Consider the following 10,454-nt stretch of genomic DNA (forward strand, 5'->3'; position numbering starts at 1 on the left):
TATTTTCTACATCAGCAAGCGAATGACGGAACCAGAAACGAGATAACCAACCTTAGAAAAGATGGCCCTCGCCATCATCACTTCGGCAAGAAAACTCCGACCTTTTTTCCAGTCGCACACTATCGAGGTACTCTCCAACCAGCCCCTTAGGACGGTAATGCAAAATACCAACCAATCAGGAAGGCTAACAAAATGGGCAGTGGAGCTTAGCGAACACGACATCATGTACAAGAACCGCACAGCAGCTAAGTCGCAAGTTCTTCCTGATTTCCTGATCGAGCTAACGCCGGAGCTAGAACAAGATCTCGTGCTGCCAAGTCTGAACTGGATATTGCACGTAGATGGTTCATCTACGAACAAAGGTTCAGGGGCAGGCGTACAACTCCAGTCACCAACAGGCAAACTAATCCGACAGTCGTTCAGTTTTGATTTTGCGGCGTCCAACAACGAAGCCGAATACGAGTCTCTCATCGCAGGCCTTCGTCTCGCTAAAGCAGTAAAGGCTGAACAAGTCAGCGTATACTGTGACTCCCAACTCGTGGTGAGTCAATTTCTCGGAGACTATGACGTCAGGAACAATAGGATGGATGCCTACTTGAAACTCGTCAAAGATATTACACAAGACTTCGAATTCTTCGAGCTCACGAAAGTCCCTCGCAGAGAGAACGTATGTGCGGATGCACTCTCAGCCCTTGGAAGTAAGCTACACGATCAGGTGAAAAGGATAATCCCGATACATAGGATCGAGAAGCCAAGCATCAGCCCAATGACGGAACAACTTGCCATCGCAGCATCTATCACCGACGTCAAGGACATCGACGAAGGGGAACCTCACACAACGGAAGGTCAACTTGATGATTGGCGAACGGAATTCATCGTTTACCTATCCGATGGCATATTACCCACAGAGAAGTGGGAAGCAAGACAACTCAAAAGACGCAGTGCACATTACGTCGTCATGGACGGAACAATCCATCGATGGACTGCAACAAAAGTACTCCTTAGGTGTATCTTTGGAGACGAAACAAGGCTGGTCATGGCCGAAACACATGAAGGAGCAGCAGACAATCATTCGGGAGGACGAGCTCTCGCAATAAAAGTAAAAAGCCTCGGTTTCTATTGGCCAACAATGAACGCGGATTGCGAATCCTATGTCAAGAAATGCGACAAGTGCCAACGACATGCTTCAACCATACACAGCCCGATGGAATTGCTCCATACCTTGACGGCGCCATACCCCTTCATGCGATGGGGAATGGATATCATCGGGCCAATGCCGAGCTCTCGACAGAAGAGATTCATCCTAGTCTTAACAGATTACTTCACTAAATGGGTGGAAGCAGAAGCCTACGCCATCATTACCGACAAGGAGGTGCAGAAGTTCGTTTGGAAAAACATCATCTGCAGGCACGGGCTCCCATATGAGATAGTCACGAACAACGGATCCCAATTTATCTCCCACAACTTCAAAGAGTTCGGCGACAGATGGAGAATTCGACTCAACATGTCCACACCGAGAAACCCACAGAGCAACGGTCAAGCCGAGTCCACAAACAAGACAATCATCGACGGACTCAAGAAACGACTCGACTTGAAGAAGGGTTGCTGAGCCGATGAACTGGATGGGGTCCTCTGGTCCCATAGAACAACACCTCGCGGAGCAACGAAAGCCACCCCCTTCTTGATGGCCTATGGAGTCGAAGCAACGGCACCTGCTGAGGTAAACGTGACGAGTTTACGCCATTCCAAAATTCCGCAGAACGTCGAACTTAACCAAGATATGCTCCTTGATGCACTGGATGATATAGAAGAAAGACGCGACCAAGCGTTGCTTCGTATCCAAAACTATCAGCACCAGATCGAAAGCTACTACAACAAGAAGGTTAAGTCCCGCCCCCTCGAATTGGGAAATCTGGTCCTCTAGAAGAGTGTTCGAAAACACTAAGGAACGGAAGGCCGGAAAACTCAGAGCCAACTGGGAAGGACCCTACAAGATCATCGAAGTCGTAAAACCCGGAGTCTACCACCTCGAAACTTCAACCGACGAAGCGGTGCCGCGAGCCTGGAACTCAAAGCACCTCCGACTCTTCCACAACTAAAAGCACCAAGAGCAGATGAACGACCAACAGTTACACTCACTTGCTTAAAAAAAAAACACTTCCCCGAGTAAATGCGCTCTCAGCCACTTTTACTCGGAAAACAAAGAACTACGAATGGCTTGATCCTCTACAAAGGATGTACGTAGGCAGCCTTAACGGGCCCAGCTGTAACAATAAAAAAACAAAAAAAAACAAAAAAAAACACACTTCCCCGAGAAGTCGCACAATCCATGCGATGCCCACATGAGTTCGCCCCGGCATCTCGAGACACGCGTACCGGCACTCGCACCCCACAGCCGAGTATGTCCTGATAAGACATTTACTCGCGGGAATCCGGTCATATCACAATATTAACTGATACGTCCGAAATGATGACTCCTATCCATTTCATAATTTGCTAAGTAAGGTTTGGCCGACCGAACGCTTAGAAATTACTTTGAGATCGAGTTAGGAACCGTTGTCATTTAAAAATTATCTTTCACGGTCTAAATTTATCCTATTTTGACTCGTATCTAATCGATATACGGCATCAAGCAAACGAGGAAACTTGACAAACGACCAAACGACACCCGACCACTAGTTATTAAATTCGCAGCCCGTACGAGTCAACATCGAAAAACGACTATATCACTGTCTCGATACGGCTTGAATCACATACTCTATAATAGCTTGCAGTCAAAACATCTACTGAGTTTCCTAAAAACCAGCGCAAAACCTACACCTTTTTGGACCGCAACTCCCCGAGTTATCGAATGCTCAAGAAGCAAGATAAATAAGGCGGAATTCGTAAACAAGAAGAAATAGGTAAAGTCTTAAACAAACAAAAGACCACGCTGGTTCAAGTCATAATACATAAAAAAGAGCAAGGTTTTTCAAACTAAAAAAGAAAAGGAACAACAGAGTCATTCCTCGGGGTCTTTAGCCTGTTCCTGCGCTATGGCATCACCATCGAGAGACGGTTCAGGAAGGTTGGTGCACACGGGTTGATCCGCGTCGACGCTCTCAACACGAGCGGTCGCCTCGCTCCCACGAGCCTCAAGCTGATTCTCGGAGGGGTTATCTTGGGAACCAATCATCTCTCCACTATGCTCCTTGTCGACCTCCTCGCCGGCGTCACCCTTGTCCGATTCTCGACCCCGACCATCCTCTGGATTAGAAACAGTGGAGTCGGAGATCTCAAGAACATTGTTCCCATCCTGGTTCCCAACAGATTTTACTCTCTCATCAACGGCTTGAGAGTCGAGAGCCGGAGCGTCAGTCTTTGATAAATCATCTCCCACAGAATGAGAGGGAGCAGTCGAGGTTCCAGGACGATTAGCAGGACTTTGGAGAACTCCAGCAGTCCTTGGATCGATCAAGCATATGTTGGATCCATGCGGATCGAGACCCACAAAAGCTCGCATGTCGACGAACTGAGAGTTGAGGCGAAGTGGAGAAAGGACCAAATCAGTCTCTGGGATCTCGCCCGGATAAAGCTTCAAGGCTTCCTCTTCGAACTGTTTCTCTCGGGCTGCGAACATGTCAATGGTCTCCAGAGGGATGTCGCGACCACTATCCTTTAGAGCCTCAAGGCAGTTCTTAGTCCCGAACGCCTGACTTTGAAGCAACCGCGCCGTGTCGAAAGGTCCACAGCGAGTCCACCATTCGCGCAGATTCCCGAAATGCTTGTTGGATTTCGCAATCATCTCGCTCTCGACCCTCAGCCTTTCCTTCGTAACCTCGTAAACACGCGAGTCCCTAAGGCGGTCCAGTTCTTTCTTATACTCCGCGACCTTGAATCCCATCTCCTCCATAAAATTGGCCTTCCGCAGCTCTAGAGCCTCGATAGTAGAACGAGCAATGGAAAGCTCCTCCTCAGCTGCATCAGCTCGTTTCTTCTGAGATTTCCTCCGAGCAACCGCGCGGTCTCGCTTCTCGGCCATCCTCTCGAACTCCCCTTGCCATTCCGCCTTCTTTTGACGGAGAAGTCTACTCTTGCTCGCCACTGTCTTCTTCAGCTTCTCTGACTCAGCAAGCGTTTCTTTCAGCGCAGAGTCATATTTCTCAATGACGAAGTTCGAAACCCCGTCGCAATCCGAGGCACAAAAACCAAAACACTTAAGCAACAAAATAAGTATCTAAGGGAAGAGACGAAAGAGCCGAAGGAGAGTCTTACCAACAACTTGGTGCGAGCAGCATCAACATACTCATCCTGAAAGATCAGGTCAGCAACTGGCGGAAAGGGTTTTGGGCCGCACTTGATCTGACTAACCAGTTCTGCGCATCTGTGCGGAGCGTAGATGAGAGGAGTTGGCCCGTCATACTCGAACGAAACACGGTCAGGAAACTCAACTCTCAGAGTCTTCCTGACGACCGGAATACCACCAGTCAACGAACCGGGGACCGACACCCCAGGGTTCGATGGAACAGCAACAGAGGGAACCTGGCGCTTGGTCATCCCCTGCTCACGAGTTTGCTTCGACCTTTTTTTCTGAAGCGGAACCTCGAGCGAGATGTTCCGAGGTTCATCCGCTAGGGCCAAGTTAAGAGAGGGCCCGTCAGTCGGATCAGATAGAGCAGAGGAGCGAGCAACTTCAGTACCTTGATTGGTGACGTTCCCCTCCAAAGATGGTTGCTTCTTCTTCGTCGACGGCTCCGCAATCTCCGAACGATCACCTTCTTCTGGAAGAGTCTAGAGATCATCATTGACAGACGGCTCATCACGAGACCTCTTCTTGCTCTTCTTCTTAGAAGCAGCGGCAACAACACCAGGCGAGGATTCACGATGGTCAAGACTCGTGAGGGTCGTGTCATTAGCCACTAACTCATTAGAAAGTACCGACGGCTCAGCATTTGACAAGTCAAGCTCTGTTGCCATCATAGCACTCAGATCCGGAAGGCCCCTCATCCTCCTTGCTGCGTTGATCTTCTTCTGCTCTTCCTTGGTGAACAGCGAGATCTGTCTCTTGGTCTTGTTAGCCGAGGGAAGGTAACTAGAATCCCAATCCCCTGCAAAGGATATACGGAGAGAAAAGACTCATTTACCAAGGAAAGAGTAAAAGAACATGATGGAACAAGGAAAAGAATTGGTTTACTCCTGGAAATACGATCGATCGAACGGCGGACCCTTTCCCAAGAAATATTTTCCCAGTACCCTTGAGCGAGTCTCGCGGCAGCACGAGCGCCCACAAGAAACTCTTCCGGATATTCGCGAGAAGTCGGATGGTCAGCTGCAAAGAAAAAAGACAACGAAAAAAGGCAGTCAGTATACGAAGAAATGATACGAGTTAACGAAGGTGTTCTACCAAGCAATGTGTTCCATAAGACACGGTAGTCATTGTCTGGAGGATCCTCGAAGGTAGAATCATCGCATTTAATGAAGAAATAAGACCTCTGCCAATCGAGCGTCTTATTAGGATGCCCCCTATCACGTTGTAGCTTGGTCGCATTTTTATCGATAGAAGGCCATCATCCAACAAACTGACGGACGTCAACTCTTCGAAGGCACGAACCCTCAGCGAGACATCGATCTCGGCAGCCATAACCATCAAAGCAACCGCAATACGCCATGAACCGTTCAAAAACTGACTTATCGCTGCGTCTCGGCGCCTCGCATATGCTGTGACTAGTCGAGGAATTGGGAACCAAAGCTTTGTATCGTCTCGAAAATAGGATTCGTAAACGCATTGATACCCGACTGGCGGTGACCAAGGCCTTTGGCTTGCCAAGGGAATCAAGAAGGTCACCCCTAATCCACGACGTTCCCTCAGAAGCCTCTTCACGCTATTAGGAGTTGACTGTGTCTTCATGACGTTCTCCCAAGCCTGACCACTCACATCTGAAGAGCGCAGGAACTCGGGAGCTATTGCCGGTAGTTCCTCGAAGATCTCTCCAGGGTAGTAGCACGTCGGCATATAGTTAACGGGAAGGACCCCAACTCTCGCACCACCAGAACCGTCTCTCTCGCAAGCCTGCGGCTCGGCTGCCCTTACTTCTTGCCGGTACGAACTCGCAGACTCGAAGACTAGGATCCTTTGAGATATATCTAGATTCCCAGTGTCCATCATCGCGTCGTAATGAACCCGTTCGAATTCTTCGAGCGGAACCTCGCTCGCATCTCTCGAGGGACGAGATACAGTCGCGATCTCTTTTCCTTTCTGTTTACGAGATAACCTCCCACCATACGACATATCGCTATCTATGTTACAACAACAACCTAGAGAGAGAAGTGGAGAGGAAGAGAGAGAAAGTACCTGTATAACGCAGAGAAGAATAGAGAGAATGAGAAGCGGGCAAGTATTTATAGGGGAGAGATGGGGTGCTTCCCCGAGGCGTCATCATTTGATCTACATGGGCCTACGTGGGCCTAGGAACAGTATTTGGCCGCCGAAGAAATCGAAGCGTCGTTTCGACTTCCCGTAATAATCGGCTTCAACTCCGAGTCGAACCAATGGTTGGGGTAGAATCAGATCTAACCAAACCAAAACCGGTTTGGCTAAGATTTGATTAAACCGCCAAACAAAGCAAAAATACTTAACGGTGCCTCGCGATGCCCGATTTGATGATGTGCCTTCAAGACGACCCATCTGTTCTTCCAAACCATTAACCTTCTCAATTCATCAAGTTCAACAGGACGTTCATCTCGATAAACTGGGGGGACTTACTGTTGATGGTGAATTCGACCATCCCTCAAGGCCCGAAGAACAGACGGCCCGGCCCACGTAGGACGAAACAATGGCTCGGCGTGGTGGCTCAAAGCGCGTGTCTCTCGGTGTAACATAAGAAAGCTTTTGGTCGATTCCTCGGCTAAGCGTCCCCGACTAAACGGCTCCCCGAGACAGCATGGGCTTCTCGGCCCAGCGAGTTAGAAGCCCACGAAGACGATGCAAACTAGATCATGGGAGAGCACGAGGTTAGTTATATAAGGTGAGGGAGATGTAACGTAAGGGGATCCGAAATCACTGATACACACTGGGCAGCTAGATTAGGGTTTTACCTTTGTTATCTCGCCTTGTTGTATCTCTCCGGTAAAGCCTTCGAGGCTCGGGTACCTTTCCTTTCACGCATTTCCTTTCCTTGTAACCGACGAAACGTTCTTCCGACCATTAATAAGACGTCTTTGCTTAAACCCACTTCTAAAACCGAATGTTCTCTCGTTCTATACCGTTTTTCGATCAAACAGTTGGCACCCACCGTGGGACCTTTAGCAAAGTAACGTCGACAAGATGGCGACGAGTAACGACGGCTCTTCCTCTGGAGAAGAGCGTGAAGCTCCTGAAGTAACGCCGGCGTCGTTCCCTGTGACTCCGACGCCACTTCCACCTGCTTCCATAGAAGCTATCATGGCGCGCCTTGCGCAGCAAGATGCAGACCAGAAAGCGGCGACAGACCAAATCGCGGCGCTCGCAAAGATCTTAGCTCCTCTCGCTGCGAACGTGGAAGCCTCGACGACACAATACCGAAGACATTTGTTTAACACAGAGAGAGCGACTGGCGCAGCACAGACGCAAGCTGTCGACCAAGACGTCGACGACGACGTGGCCCAAACCCCTAGGGGTCTTGATGCGCAAACGATAAACGAGCTCGCCGTGTTGAAACAGTCGGTTCTCGATATAAACTCCAAGATTCATCACGTAACTACGTCCGCTCCCCAGATCGAGCGGGTCCTCGCGGAGTCTCTCCGGACACCGTTCACTGAGAAAATAACGAAGGTTCGCCTCCGAAAGATGGAAAAGCTCCGTCTTCCGACCTTCGACGGTGTTTCCGACCCTTCTGCTCACGTCACATCCTTCAATATCGCGATGCGACGCGCGAACCTTTCTGATGAAGAAAAAGACACCGGTTTTTGTCAACTTTTTGTCGAAACCCTAGAGGGCATCGCTCTTAACTGGTTCACCGGCCTTCAGAAGAACTCCGTCGATAGTTTTCACGACCTCTCAACGGCTTTCCTCAAAAATTACATCATGTTCACTCGACAGGAGGCCACCGCCACGGATCTCTGGAATCTCAACAATGCAAACGGGCAAAGCTTGAGAGATTTTATGGAAAAGTTCAAATCTATTGTCTCGAAAGTCGACGTACCGGACCACCTAGCCGTGGAGTCATTGATGAACACCCTCCATATTAAGTTGCCATTTCGGGCTGACCTCCACCGACACCCAACGAGATCGGTACCGGATGCAATCGCTCGATCCAACAACTTCAGTCGAATGGAGGAGGATACCAAAGCTAAGGCGGCGAAAGAAGCAGCGGGAAAACAGACTCCCGCCCGGACGAACTACACTCGTCATGAACCACACCAACATTCTACAGGTGGCAAGCCCAACCAGAAGAAGGGTTATATGAACGCTGTGGACGATGGAGAACCCTCAGGCTCCGCCATTGTGGTGCGAGTGAAGGGATGGAATCGTTGGGATCGAGACACCAACCAGCAGAAGTCTAGTTCTCCCGAACCAACAAGCTCAAGTATTACGGAGCCGAGCAAATGGTGTTCTTATCATGAAGTCAAATCACACGACACAAAGGATTGCAAAGTTCTTTACAGACATTTCCTCAAGTCCATCGAAAGTGGGAAAATCGATCAATGATATATATGTAGAAGGAGACAACAATGATCAGTTGTTTCCATGCAAAAACAAAGCTACACTCAAAATAAAAAGACATTTCAAAATAAAAAACCAATAACCAAAATAGCACATCGTTTAGAAACCAAGAACCTTTGAGGAATGTTCTCTGAAACTCTCATCTGTGTTTGGTATCTACTTTTTGGAAACAGAGAGGTTTTTCTTTTGTCATCTGTAAATTTGATTTGACCACCAAAGGTGAACAAGTTCAGTACACACCATCATCCATGTAGAGGGTGAATTCGACCATCCCTCAAGGCCCGAAGAACAGACGGCCCGGCCCCCGAAGAACAGACGGCCCGGCCCACGTAGGACAAAACAATGGCTCGGAGTGGTGGCTCAAAGCGCATGTCTCTCGGCGTAACATGAGAGAGCTTTTGGTCGATTCCTCGGCTAAGCGTCCCCGACTAAACGGCTCCCCGAGACAGCATGGGCTTCTCGTCCCAGCGAGTTAGAAGCCCACGAAGACGATGCAAACTATATCATGGGAGAGCACGAGGTTAGTTATATAAGGTGAGGGAGATGTAACGTAAGGGGGATCCGAAATCACTGATACACACTGGGCGGCTAGATTAGGGTTTTACATTTGTTATCTCGCCTTGTACCTTTCCTTTCACGCATTTCCTTTCCTTGTAACCGACGAAACGTTCTTCCGACCATTAATAAAACGTCTTTGCTTAAACCCACTTCTAAAACCGAACGTTCTCTCGTTCTATACCGTTTTCCGATCAAACAATCCCTTCAAAACAAAGATAGAATGATCAAACAAAAGGGACCTAAGCCAAGGCCATGAGATACATACGCCGGATAGAAACCGGAGCTATAAGTTGGATAGAAACCGGAGCCATAAACTTTTAACACAACTTTCACCTAGAATCATCTCCACCACTATCACATTATCAACGCGACCATGAAGCTAGCACAAATGCCCACCTTCATCAACACCCAAAGAAGCCGGAAGCCCTCATAAAGCTGGAGAGATACCTTAAGAGTTAAGACGAGAACCCATCTTTAACAAAACCACTCGTTACTTGGCTGAAACCACATGACGAGAACCAATACCCATGAACTTGCAGAGAAGTCCCTTGCTCAAACCAGAACCTTTCCAAGAGAGACACACACCACGTTGCAAAGAAACGTTTGAAACAACAAAGATATACCCATCGAAGATAAAGATGGAGCGACAGGAATCTGGAGACACCACACATGTTGTGACTAGAACAAGACCCCAAGACCAACAGAGAAGGGATTGAACTCTTAACCAGAAGACACGAATGAGACACTAACAAATCAACGAGACCAGCCTTAAACCAATACCCGGCACTACTACAGATAATCCGAGAAGCAAGCACTAGTACAAAATTTACCAACACATAGACCCAACTAAACAGAAGCCTAACGAATCAAAGAGGAAGGTCCGCTTAGCTAGAACGTCGGGAACAGAGCGATTCAGGTGAAAGAAAAAAAGGATAAGCTAGAGCACAGAAACCTTACGACAAACTGAAAGGGATGGAAGAAAACAGAGAGCTTATATGCAAGAGAAGTCGGAGAAAGAACATAATAAAGCATTAAAAAAAGCCTTAAAGACATTTGTGTTGTAAAACGAAGGTCTTAGGTCTGAATATTTCTGTGTTTTATTAATGAATAAGAGATCCCTTTATATAAGGGTTACAAGAGAGATAAATGGAAATACATAAATGGAAAGAGTACAAATCATAAACATAGATGAAATAGGAAAACTAGAAGAATGGAA

General features: G+C 48.1%; 2 protein-coding genes across 2 annotated transcripts; both read left to right on the forward strand.

Annotated features, from left to right (window-relative positions):
- The first annotated feature begins 61 nt into the window (after positions 1-61).
- On the forward strand, positions 62-1,609 carry LOC125580006. The gene has a single exon (XM_048743936.1). The coding sequence runs from the start codon at positions 62-64 to the stop codon at positions 1,607-1,609; it is 1,548 nt and encodes a 515-aa protein (XP_048599893.1).
- A 5,694-nt stretch (positions 1,610-7,303) lies between these two features.
- Positions 7,304-8,665, forward strand: LOC125580007. The gene has a single exon (XM_048743937.1). It carries the CDS (start codon positions 7,304-7,306, stop codon positions 8,663-8,665), a length of 1,362 nt encoding a protein of 453 aa, XP_048599894.1.
- The last annotated feature ends 1,789 nt before the right edge of the window (positions 8,666-10,454 follow it).

The sequence above is a fragment of the Brassica napus genome, chromosome C1, assembly GCF_020379485.1.
Source record: "Brassica napus cultivar Da-Ae chromosome C1, Da-Ae, whole genome shotgun sequence".
Taxonomy (NCBI): domain Eukaryota; kingdom Viridiplantae; phylum Streptophyta; class Magnoliopsida; order Brassicales; family Brassicaceae; genus Brassica; species Brassica napus.

Coding starts and splice junctions, on each gene's coding strand:
- LOC125580006 (XM_048743936.1), top strand. CDS start 62: ATGGCCCTCGCCATCATCACTTCGGCAAGAAAACTCCGACCTTTTTTC.
- LOC125580007 (XM_048743937.1), top strand. CDS start 7,304: ATGGCGACGAGTAACGACGGCTCTTCCTCTGGAGAAGAGCGTGAAGCT.